Below are 14,276 nucleotides of genomic sequence, written 5' to 3'. Positions count from 1 at the left end.
TGTTTTGAATTTCTCACTACTTCCTGTTCTGGTGACATTTTGAATTTCTCACTACTTCCTGTTCTGGTGACCACGTTTTGAATTTCTCACTACTTCCTGTTCTGGTGACCACGCTTTGAATTTCTCACTACTTCCTGTTCTGGTGACAACGTTTTGAATTTCTCACTACTTCCTGTTCTGGTGACCACGCTTTGAATTTCTCACTACTTCCTGTTCTGGTGACAACGTTTTGAATTTCTCACTACTTCCTGTTCTGGTGACAATATTTTGAATTTCTCACTACTTCCTGTTCTGGTGACATTTTGAATTTCTCACTACTTCCTGTTCTGGTGACCATGTTTTGAATTTCTCACTACTTCCTGTTCTGGTGACATTTTGAATTTCTCACTACTTCCTGTTCTGGTGACCACGCTTTGAATTTCTCACTACTTCCTGTTCTGGTGACAACGTTTTGAATTTCTCACTACTTCCTGTTCTGGTGACCACGCTTTGAATTTCTCACTACTTCCTGTTCTGGTGACAACGTTTTGAATTTCTCACTACTTCCTGTTCTGGTGAGAATGTTTTGAATTTCTCACTACTTCCTGTTCTGGTGACAACGTTTTGAATTTCTCACTACTTCCTGTTCTGGTGAGAATGTTTTGAATTTCTCACTACTTCCTGTTCTGGTGACAATATTTTGAATTTCTCACTACTTCCTGTTCTGGTGACATTTTGAATTTCTCACTACTTCCTGTTCTGGTGACCATGTTTTGAATTTCTCACTACTTCCTGTTCTGGTGACATTTTGAATTTCTCACTACTTCCTGTTCTGGTGACCATGTTTTGAATTTCTCACTACTTCCTGTTCTGGTGACAACGTTTTGAATTCCTCACTACTTCCTGTTCTGGTGACAACGCTTTGAATTTCTCACTAGTACTTCCTGTTCTGGTGACGTTTTGAATTCCTCACTACTTCCTGTTTTGGTGACCACGTTTTAAATTTCTCACTAATTCCTGTTCTGGTGACAACACTTTCAATTTCTCAGTACTTCCTGTTCTGGTGACGTTTTGAATTTCTCACTACTTCCTGTTCTGGTGACCACGTTTTGATTTTCTCACTACTTCCTGTTCTGGTGACAACATTTTGAATTTCTCACTACTTCCTGTTCTGGTGACAACGTTTTGAATTCCTCACTACTTCCTGTTTTGGTGACCACGTTTTAAATTTCTCAGTACTTCCTGTTCTGGTGACCACGTTTTAAATTTTTCAGTACTTCCTGTTCTGGTGACAACATTTTGAATTTCTCACTACTTCCTGTACTGGTGACAACTTTTTAAATTTCTCAGTACTTCCTGTTCTGGTGACAACTTTTTAAATTTCTCAGTACTTCCTGTTCTGGTGACCACGTTTTGAATTTCTCACTACTTCCTGTTCTGGTGACATTTTGAATTTCTCACTACTTCCTGTTCTGGTGACGACATTTTGAATATCTCACTACTTCCTGTTCTGGTGACGACGTTTTGAATATCTCACTACTTCCTGTTCTGGTGACGACGTTTTGAATTTCTCACTACTTCCTGTTCTGGTGACGACAATTTGAATTTCTCACTACTTCCTGTTCTGGTGACGACATTTTGAATATCTCACTACTTCCTGTTCTGGTGACGACGTTTTGAATTTCTCACTACTTCCTGTTCTGGTGACGACAATTTGAATTTCTCACTACTTCCTGTTCTGGTGACCATGTTTTGAATTTCTCACTACTTCCTGTTCTGGTGACACCAGGACAGACAGAGGGACATGGAGAGGAATAAACTGCTGACAGAGGATCTAATCCCTCCCCACTCCATCCACATCTAAACCTCGATCCTGGCCAGATCCAATCTCTCAGTGTGTCTCAGATCTGTCCTGGACCTGACACCCCCCATCAATGACTGTCCTGAGGATGGACGTGATGACAGACGGGGACACTGACCTTACAGATGTAGTGCAGGTAGTAGCAGCCCCAGGTGACACCGACCCCCAGGAGTAGTGCGGACAGGGAGGGGCTGGGAAGAGACGATCGCAGCCGCCATTCCACCGACATGTTACCGACTACACCACACACACCGATCTGTCACCAATCATACAGAGATCCGTCACTGATCTATCACCAATATGTTATCAATGACACACCGATCTGTCACTGATCTATCACCAATATATTATCAATGACACACCGATCTGTCATCAATCACACACCGATCTGTCACCAATCATACAGAGATCCGTCACTGATCTATCACCAATATGTTATCAATGACACACCGATCTGTCACTGATCTGTCACCAATATATTATCAATCACACACCGATCTGTCATCAATCTTACAGAGATCCGTCACTGATCTATCACCAATATATTATCACTGACACACCGATCTGTCATCAATCATACACCGATCCGTCACTGATCTATCACCAATATGTTATCAATGACACACCGATCTGTCACTGATCTATCACCAATATATTATCAATCACACACCGATCTGTCACCAATCACACACCGATCTGTCACTGATCACACCGATCTGTCATCAATCATACAGAGATCCGTCACTGATCTATCACCAATATGTTATCAATCACACACCGATCTGTCACCAATCATACAGAGATCCGTCACTGATCTGTCACCAATATATTATCAATGACCCACCGATCTGTCACCAATATATTATCAATGACACACCGATCTGTCATCAATCATACAACGATCCGTCACTGATCTATCACCAATATATTATCAATGACACACCGATCTGTCACCAATCACACACCGATCTGTCATCAATCATACAGAGATCCGTCACTGATCTATCACCAATATATTATCACTGACACACCGATCTGTCATCAATCATACAACGATCCGTCACTGATCTGTCACCAATATATTATCAATGACACACCGATCTGTCACTGATCTATCACCAATATATTATCAATGACCCACCGATCTGTCACCAATATATTATCAATGACCCACCGATCTGTCACCAATATATTATCAATGACACACCGAACTGTCATCAATCATACAGAGATCCGTCACTGATCTATCACCAATATATTATCAATGACACACCGAACTGTCATCAATCATACAGAGATCCGTCACTGATCTATCACCAATATATTATCAATGACACACCGATCTGTCATCAATCATACAGAGATCCGTCACTGATCTATCACCAATATGTTATCAATGACACACCGATCTGTCACTGATCTATCACCAATATATTATCAATGACACACCGATCTGTCACTGATCTATCACCAATATATTATCAATCACACACCGATCTGTCATCAATCTTACAGAGATCCGTCACTGATCTATCACCAATATATTATCAATCACACACCGATCTGTCACCAATCTTACAGAGATCCGTCACTGATCTATCACCAATATATTATCAATGACACACCGATCTGTCACTGATCTATCACCAATATATTATCAATGACACACCGATCTGTCACTGATCTATCACCAATATATTATCAATCACACACCGATCTGTCACCAATCTTACAGAGATCCGTCACTGATCTATCACCAATATATTATCAATGACCCACCGATCTGTCACCAATCATACAACGATCTGTCACTGATCTGTCACCAATATATTATCAATGACACACCGATCTGTCACCAATCATACAGAGATCCGTCACTGATCTGTCACCAATATATTATCAATGACACACCGATCTGTCATCAATCATACAACGATCCGTCACTGATCTATCACCAATATATTATCAATGACACACCGATCTGTCACCAATCACACACCGATCTGTCACTGATCACACCGATCTGTCATCAATCATACAGAGATCCGTCACTGATCTATCACCAATATATTATCAATGACACACCGATCTGTCATCAATCATACACCGATCCGTCACTGATCTGTCACCAATATATTATCAATGACACACCGATCTGTCACCAATCATACAGAGATCCGTCACTGATCTATCACCAATATGTTATCAATGACACACCGATCTGTCACTGATCTATCACCAATATATTATCAATGACACACCGATCTGTCATCAATCTTACAGAGATCCGTCACTGATCTATCACCAATATGTTATCAATGACACACCGATCTGTCACTGATCTATCACCAATATATTATCAATCACACACCGATCTGTCATCAATCTTACAGAGATCCGTCACTGATCTATCACCAATATGTTATCAATGACACACCGATCTGTCACTGATCTATCACCAATATATTATCAATCACACACCGATCTGTCACCAATCTTACAGAGATCTGTCACTGATCTATCACCAATATATTATCAATCACACACCGATCTGTCATCAATCATACAGAGATCCGTCACTGATCTATCACCAATATGTTATCAATCACACACCGATCTGTCATCAATCATACAGAGATCTGTCACTGATCTATCACCAATATATTATCAATCACACACCGATCTGTCACCAATCTTACAGAGATCCGTCACTGATCTATCACCAATATATTATCAATGACCCACCGATCTGTCACCAATCATACAACGATCTGTCACTGATCTGTCACCAATATATTATCAATGACACACCGATCTGTCACCAATCATACAGAGATCCGTCACTGATCTGTCACCAATATATTATCAATGACCCACCGATCTGTCACCAATATATTATCAATGACACACCGATCTGTCATCAATCATACAACGATCCGTCACTGATCTATCACCAATATATTATCAATGACACACCGATCTGTCACCAATCACTCACCGATCTGTCACTGATCACACCGATCTGTCATCAATCATACAGAGATCCGTCACTGATCTATCACCAATATATTATCACTGACACACCGATCTGTCATCAATCATACAACGATCCGTCACTGATCTGTCACCAATATATTATCAATGACACACCGATCTGTCATCAATCATACAACGATCCGTCACTGATCTGTCACCAATATATTATCAATGACACACCGATCTGTCACTGATCTATCACCAATATATTATCAATGACCCACCGATCTGTCACCAATATATTATCAATGACCCACCGATCTGTCACCAATATATTATCACTGACACACCGATCTGTCATCAATCATACAGAGATCCGTCACTGATCTATCACCAATATGTTATCAATGACACACCGATCTGTCACTGATCTATCACCAATATATTATCAATGACACACCGATCTGTCACCAATCATACAGAGATCCGTCACTGATCTATCACCAATATGTTATCAATGACACACCGATCTGTCACCAATCTTACAGAGATCCGTCACTGATCTATCACCAATATGTTATCAATCACACACCGATCTGTCACTGATCTATCACCAATATATTATCAATGACACACCGATCTGTCATCAATCATACAGAGATCCGTCACTGATCTATCACCAATATGTTATCAATGACACACCGATCTGTCACTGATCTATCACCAATATATTATCAATCACACACCGATCTGTCATCAATCTTACAGAGATCTGTCACTGATCTATCACCAATATATTATCAATCACACACCGATCTGTCATCAATCTTACAGAGATCCGTCACTGATCTATCACCAATATATTATCAATCACACACCGATCTGTCACCAATCTTACAGAGATCCGTCACTGATCTATCACCAATATGTTATCAATCACACACCGATCTGTCATCAATCATACAACGATCTGTCACTGATCTATCACCAATATATTATCAATCACACACCGATCTGTCACCAATCTTACAGAGATCCGTCACTGATCTATCACCAATATATTATCAATGACCCACCGATCTGTCACCAATCATACAACGATCTGTCACTGATCTGTCACCAATATATTATCAATGACACACCGATCTGTCACCAATCATACAGAGATCCGTCACTGATCTATCACCAATATATTATCAATGACCCACCGATCTGTCACCAATCATACAACGATCTGTCACTGATCTGTCACCAATATATTATCAATGACACACCGATCTGTCATCAATCTTACAGAGATCCGTCACTGATCTATCACCAATATGTTATCAATCACACACCGATCTGTCATCAATCATACAACGATCTGTCACCAATATATTATCAATGACACACCGATCTGTCACCAATCATACAGAGATCCGTCACTGATCTATCACCAATATATTATCAATCACACACCGATCTGTCACCAATCTTACAGAGATCCGTCACTGATCTATCACCAATATATTATCAATGACCCACCGATCTGTCACCAATCATACAACGATCTGTCACTGATCTGTCACCAATATATTATCAATGACACACCGATCTGTCACCAATCATACAGAGATCCGTCACTGATCTGTCACCAATATATTATCAATGACCCACCGATCTGTCACCAATATATTATCAATGACACACCGATCTGTCATCAATCATACAACGATCCGTCACTGATCTATCACCAATATATTATCAATGACACACCGATCTGTCACCAATCACACACCGATCTGTCACTGATCACACCGATCTGTCATCAATCATACAGAGATCCGTCACTGATCTATCACCAATATATTATCACTGACACACCGATCTGTCATCAATCATACAACGATCCGTCACTGATCTGTCACCAATATATTATCAATGACACACCGATCTGTCACCAATCATACAGAGATCCGTCACTGATCTATCACCAATATGTTATCAATGACACACCGATCTGTCATCAATCATACACCGATCCGTCACTGATCTGTCACCAATATATTATCAATGACACACCGAACTGTCATCAATCATACACCGATCCGTCACTGATCTATCACCAATATGTTATCAATGACACACCGATCTGTCACTGATCTATCACCAATATATTATCAATGACACACCGATCTGTCACCAATCACACACCGATCTGTCACTGATCACACCGATCTGTCATCAATCATACAGAGATCCGTCACTGATCTATCACCAATATGTTATCAATGACACACCGACATGTCACTGATCTATCATCAATCTATTATCAATCACACTCTGATCTGCCACCAATCACACCGATCTGCCACAAATTGATCACCAATCACACCGATCTGTCACCAATCACACTGATCTGCCACGAATTGATCACCAATCACACTGATCTGTCACCAATCACACTGATCTTTCACCAATCACACTGATCTGTCACCAATCACACTGATCTGTCACCAATCACACTGATCTGCCACGAATTGATCACCAATCACACTGATCTGTCACCAATCACACTGATCTTTCACCAATCACACTGATCTGTCACCAATCACACTGATCTGTCACCAATCACACTGATCTGTCACCAATCACACTGATCTGCCACCAATCACACTGATCTGTCACCAATCACACTGATCTGCCACCAATCACACTGATCTGTCACCAATCACACTGATCTGCCACCAATCACACTGATCTGTCACCAATTGATCACCAATCACACCGATCTGTCACCAATTACACCGATCTGTCACCAATCACACTGATCTGTCACCAATTGATCACCAATCACACCGATCTGTCACCAATTACACCGATCTGTCACCAATCACACTGATCTGTCACCAATTGATCACCAATCACGCCGATCTGTCACCAATCACACCGATCTGTCACCAATTACACCGATCTGTCACCAATCACACTGATCTGTCACCAATTGATCACCAATCACACCGATCTGTCCACCAATCACACGATCTTTCCCCAATCACACTGATCTGTCACCAATTGATCACCAATCACGCCGATCTGTCACCAATCACACTGATCTTTCATCAATTGATCACCAATCTGTCACTAATCTGTCACTTACCTATCACCAATCTATAATCAATTACTCGTGATCTGTCACCAATTGATCACCAATCACACTGATCTTTCACCAATTGATCACCAATCACACCGATCTGTCACCAATTGATCACCAAACATACACCAATCTGTCACTTACCTATCACCAATCTATAATCAATTACTCAATGATCTGTCACCGACCTATTACCAATCTATCAGCAATCACACACGGATCTGTCACCGATCACACACGGACGGTGATCACATTCAGTCAAAGTCACACAGTGTAACTCTTCCCAGCAAGTTTCATGCAGCAGTGCAGCACTTCCAGAGTCCCGCCCACAGGAAGTATCAAGCCCCCTCCCAGCCAGGGCTCTGGGCAGCCATCTTGGTTGAGGGCAGTGTAGTTAACTCCTGACTGCCCAGAGAGCATTTCTTGGCTCTGCAGATTTCACTATGATAGAGAAATTCTCACTTTATTGATCTGTAAATAGGACTCATAGGTGTGCGCAGCTTATTGCATTAGGGTGTGCACTTCAAAGCTAAAAGGTGTGTGTGTGTGTGTGTGTGTGTGTATATATTATTATTATTATTATTTATTAATCACAGTAAGGCCCCATTCACACCTAGGCGTTTTTACGCCTGAAGCGCACTGCTCACAAACGCCAGAGGGTAGAATTAACATTATTCCCTATGGTGACTGTTCACACCTGAACGCCTGTCGCGCGAAGCTCAAACAAGTCCCGGACCTTTTTTTGTCGCGCGTATCGTGCAGTTTGGGCGTATTTGAGCGTTTTTTTTTTCCATAGAAAGTAATGGGAAACGCGCGAATTGAGCGTATCGCGCGACAACGGGCGTTTGCTACGGGCGTTTCGTCGCTTTAATAAATAGAACTTGTCGCCCATGCAGAAGATTAAAAAAATCTACCAACATAGCAACAAGTGATGAAAAGATGATCATTTTTCCTATTGGCTAAAATAAAAAACGCCGAAGTACAAAAACGTTGCACGACGCTGTATGCAAACGCGCAAATACGCGCGACAAAACGCCAGAAAAAAACGCCCAAAAAAACGACCGAACGACCGACGCTCAGGTGTGAATGCAGCCTAAGTGTTTAGAAATGGAGGGGGTCCGTAAATGACATTCCGCTCTCCATTCTGAAATATAAGGGGGGCGTGGTTGACACAGGGGGAATCTGCACCGCACAGGGTAATTAGGGGGTGCCCGGGCACAACTGGCACACCCTGTGCGCACGCCTATGAAATAGGTAAACTGAGAACATCGAAGATTCCTGGGAATTTTAGCCCAGATTCTCAACCGAGATACGACGGCGTATCTCCAGATACGCCGTCGTATCTCTGCGTTGAGCCGTCGTATCTATGCGACTGATTCTTAGAATCAGTTACGCATAGATATCCATTAGATCCGACAGGCGTAAGTCTCTTACGCCGTCAGATCTTAAGTGCATTTTTTTTGGACCGCTAGGTGGCGCTTCCGTCGAAATCCGCGTTGAGTATGCAAATTAAGTAGATACGTGAATTCCCAAAACTTACGTGCGGCCGACGCAGTAAAGTTACGACGTTTACATTAGGCTTTTCCCGGCGTAAAGTTGCCCCTGGGTCTATGAGGCGCAGCCAATGTTAAGTATGGCCGTCGTTCCCGCGTCTAAATTTTAAAAAGTTACGTCGTTTGCGTAAGTCGTCCGTGAATGGGGCTGGACGTAATTTACGTTCACGTCGAAAACCAATGACGTACTTGCGACGTCATTTGGAGCAATGCACACTGGGATATTTTACGGACGGCGCATGCGCCGTACGTTCGGTGCGGGGACGCGCTTCATTTAAATGATACACGCCCCCTACCCGCCGAATTTGAATTCCGCCGGGTGATTTACGCTACGCCGCCGCAACTTACGGAGCAAGTGCTTTGAGAATACAGCACTTGCCCGTGTAAGTTGCGGAGGCGTAACGTAAATGAGACGCGTTACGCCCGCACAATTTTGCACCGATCTACGTGAATCTGGGCCAGAGTGTCTGTACGGTGAATGCCGGTGGCGGCTTTACTAGTCACTAATGTCTGGGAAGTGACATGGGTTATTCTACTAGCCAATAATACTTGGAAAAGGGGGAGGGGAACATTCCTCTTACTGTTTTAACTGATATTAGGGGTGGGAAACTCCGCCTGCCATTATTGCCCCCAATGAGGCCCCTAGAAGGGACTGGCACTAATGTCGGATTAGGAAGGGGGGTCTCCACCAGCTGTCAATGCCTGGCACGGGGATATATTCTACTTGTAACAAATGCCTGGGAAAGGGGGGAACTCTACAGGCTACTAATCTCTGGGGGGGGGGGGGGGGGTATTCCTCTACTAAAGCCTGGGAAGAGAAGGACGTTCTATCGGATCGGAGGAGAGGGTATAGTCTACTGGCCACTGTATGTTACATACTCCTGACCTTAGTAATCTGTATATTGTACTTTATGGTGTACTGCTGATCCCTACACTCTAAGGCCCAGATTCTCAAAGGCGTTACGACGGCGCAACAGCATTTGCGCCGTCGTAAGTCCTAATCTGGCCCCGGGTATCTATGCGACTGATTCTTAGAATCAGTTACGCATAGATACCCATTAGATCTGACAGGTGTAAGGTTCTTACGCTGTCAGATCTTAAATGCAATTTTTTTCCCCGCCGCTAGGTGTCGCCGACGTCGTTTTCCCCGTCGCTTATGTAAATTAGCAAATTACGACGATTCCCGAACGTACGCGCGCTCGACGCAGAGAATTTACGACGTTTCCGTAGCCTTTGCGACGCGTAAAGTTGCCCCTGGGGTCTATGAGGCGCAGCCAATGTTAAGTATGGCCGTCGTTCCCGCGTCGAATTTTAAAAAATCTACGTCGTTTGCGTAAGACGTCCGTGAATGGCGCTGGACGCCATTTACGTTAACGTCTAAGCAAATGACGTTGGTGCGACGTCATTTAGTGCAATGCACGTCGGGTAATTTACCTGACGGAGCATGCGCAGTACGCTTGGCGCGGGAACGTGCCTAATTTAAATGGTGCCCGCCCCATTTGAATTGGGCGGGCTTGCGCCGAGCGCTTTTACGATACATCGCCGCAAGTTTACAGGTAAGTGTTCTGAGAATCAGGCACTAACGCTGTAAACCTGCGGCGGTGTAACGTAAATCACATACGTTACGCTGCCCAGGAGCAACGTAATTATATGTGAATCTGGGCCTAAATGCCACATTGTAAGTTCCATACTCCTGACCTTTGCACTCCTGTGCTTTATGACGTGACCACACAGTGTGGATTGTCTGACCAGTTACTGGTCCTTATGTGATCCCCATCTATTTTCAACGACTATACGGTAGCCTCAGACATTAGAAGACTTTATATATATTTTTTTTAATGTTGGATATGTGTGTGGTGTCTTCTGGAAGCAGCTCAGATGCCCTGCAGTTGGCATAATAACCTCCCAACTTTGCAAATGAGGGGCACCTAATGGTCAGGGAGGACATGTGTTATGGTATAGCCTAGAGGTAGACCGATATGGGTTTTTCTCTGGCCGATGCCAATATTTAGAAATTGGGGCGGCCTATGGCCGATATATGATGCCGATTTTTGTGGCCGATATTTTAGGCCCATTTAAAAAAAATAAAAAACCAAACTCACCCACTCCACTCCTTCCTGCTTACTCCTGTCACTCTAGCACACACTTTATGTCCTCAGTACAGATGGCACTGGTTGGTGGCACTGGTTTGGAACTGACAGAGAGCACTATTGGCACTGGCAGGTGGCACTGGTTTGGAACTGCCAGATGGCACTGATTTGCACTGGCACTGGCAGGTGGCACTGGTTTGGAACTGACAGATGGCACTATTGGCACTGGCAGGTGGCACTGACAGATGGCACTGATTGGCACTAGCAGGTGGCACTGGTTTGGAACTGACAGATGGCACTGGTAGGTGGCACTGGCTGGCACTGTTGGCACTAGCAGGTGGCACTAGTTTGGAACTGACAGATGGCACTGGTTTGGAACTGACAGATGGCACTGATTGGCACTGGCAGGTGGCACTGGCAGGTGGCACTGGTTTGGAACTGACAGATGGCACTATTGGCACTGGCAGGTGGCACTGACAGATGGCACTGATTGGCACTAGCAGGTGGCACTGGTTTGAAACTGACAGATGGCACTAGTTTGGGACAGATGGCACTGGCAGGTGGCACTCATTGGCACTGGCAGATGGCACTGATTGGCAGTGGCACTGGTTGGCACTGACGGGGTGACACTGGTTGGCACTGGCTGGTGGCACTGATTGGCGGTGGCACTGACAGATGGCACTGATTGGCGGTGGCATTGGCATGTTTCACACTAAGCCGAGTGTAACTGTAACTGTGTGAAATTAACAGGGAGGTGAGAGAGAGGAGCTTTCAGCTCGATGTCAGCTAAATTACACCAGCCAATGATTAAGCTGCTTTAGAAAGGGGGCCGAGCCACATAAACGTAGCGGCCCGCCCAGATACCATCCCATTGGCTGGTGTAATATAGCTGCTGGGTCCTGCCCACCACGGCCGGGTCCCGCCCACCCCGGCCAGGTTCCACCCACCCCCGACATAGAGCTGACAGCTCCTCTCTCTCTCCTCTCTCTCACTTGTCAGTTTCACACTCAGCGCGGCGCTTGATGCTGCCAGAGCTGCTGAGTGCGGAGAAGGGAGGAGGAACGGCGGTCAGTGTAAAATATCGGACTAATTTTGATAATAATCGACCAATGCCAATTTATCAAAAATGGCCAAATATCGGCCGATATATCGGTCTACCTCTATTATAGCCCCTCCCCTTTCACATCAGGAGTCCCCTTTACATCAAGTGTTCCCCTTCAAATCGAAGTTCCTTATTACATCTGAAGTCCTCTCTATACATCTGAAGACCTCCCTTTACATCAGGAGTCCCTCTATACATCAGTCCCACGTCTTCACATCAGAGTTCCCCTTCAGATCAGCAGTGGCCCTTTACATCAGAAGCCCCCCTTCATCGTAAGTACCCCTTACATCAGGAGCCCCCGCCCCTTCACATCTGGAGTGCTCCTAGAAATCAGGAGTCCCTCTATACTTCAGGGGCCAGATTCAGAAAGAATCGCGTAAGTTCGGGCGGGCGTAGCGTATCTCATTTACGCTACGCCGCCGTAACTTAGAGAGGCAGGTACCGTATTCAGAAACAACTTGCGTCCTATGTTACGGCGGCGTAGCGTATATGGGCCGGCGTAGGCCCGCCTAATTCAAACTAGGCCGGTAGGGGGCGTGTTGTATGGTAATGAATCGTGACCCCACGTAAATGACGCACCTAACGAACGGCGCATGCGCGCGCATGCGCGCGCATGCTCAGTATCACGTCGAATTTTCACCCTAAGATACGTCGGCTCAATGTTTAGTCGACGTGAACGTAACCTACGCTCATTCCCATTCACGGACGACTTACGCAAACAACGTGAAATACGACGCTGTTCCGACTTCCATACCTAACATGACTTACCCCTGCTTTATGAGGGGTAAAGTTACGCCGGACCGACGCCTTACGTAAACGGCGTAGCTAAATCCGACGGGCGCAAGTACGTTTCTGAATCGGCGTATCTACCTCATTTGCATATTCGACGCGGAAATATACGGAAGCGCCCCTAGCGGCCAGCGTAAATATGCACCCCAAGATACGACGGCGTAGGAGACTTACGCCGCTCGTATCTTGGCAACAGTGAGGCGTATTTGATTCTCTGAATCAGGCGCCAAGATGCAACGCCTCACATTCAGAAATATACGGAAGCGCCCCCGGAAGCGCCCCTATCGACCAGCGTAAATATGCACCCCAAGATACGACGGCGTAGGGGACTTACGCCGCTCGTATCTTGGCAACAGCGAGGCGTATCTGATTCTTTGAATCAGGCGCCAAGATGCGACGCCTCACATTCAGACTTACGACGGCGCATCTGGAGATACGCCGTCGTAAGTTGTTTCTGAATCCAGGCCCAGGAGTCTCCTTTTAGATCAGAAGCCCCCCCCCCCCCCCATATATCAGGAGCCCCCTACATAGCATCAATAGTCCCCCCTTCACATCAGGGTTTCCCTTTACATCAACAGTGGCCCTTTTACATGAGAGGTTCCCCTTTACAAGAGGAGCCCCCCTTGCATCGGGAGTCACCCCCTTCAGATCAGGAGTCCCCTTTTATATCAGAAGTCCCCCTTTACATTAGGCTCCCCCCTTACATCAGCAGCCCCTTACTTAACATCAGGAGTCCCCCTTTAAATCAGGAGTCCCACTTCTTCACATCAGAGTTCCCCTTCAGATTAGC

At 44.8% G+C, this 14,276-nt stretch overlaps 1 protein-coding gene across 2 annotated transcripts in view; it reads right to left on the bottom strand.

Moving 5' to 3' along the window:
- ABHD1 (abhydrolase domain containing 1) overlaps positions 1-8,282 on the bottom strand; it is a 63,206-nt gene extending 54,924 nt beyond the window's left edge. Inside the window, exons 1-2 of one of the 2 annotated variants that reach the window (XM_040347975.1) lie at positions 8,097-8,282; positions 1,959-2,096 (exon numbers count right to left, since the gene is read on the bottom strand). In XM_040347975.1, coding sequence (XP_040203909.1) covers positions 1,959-2,069 — 111 coding nt within the window. In that variant the 5' untranslated portion in view covers positions 2,070-2,096; positions 8,097-8,282. Of the gene's footprint in view, positions 1-1,958; positions 2,311-8,096 lie in introns of those variants that run through there. The other variant, XM_040347974.1, reaches the window with a different exon arrangement.
- Positions 8,283-14,276: the final 5,994 nt, after the last annotated feature.

The sequence above is a fragment of the Rana temporaria genome, chromosome 4 (assembly GCF_905171775.1).
Source record: "Rana temporaria chromosome 4, aRanTem1.1, whole genome shotgun sequence".
NCBI lineage: Eukaryota > Metazoa > Chordata > Amphibia > Anura > Ranidae > Rana > Rana temporaria.
The sequence above is the reverse complement of the archived record's forward strand: the minus strand, read 5'-3'. Positions and strand labels throughout refer to the sequence as shown.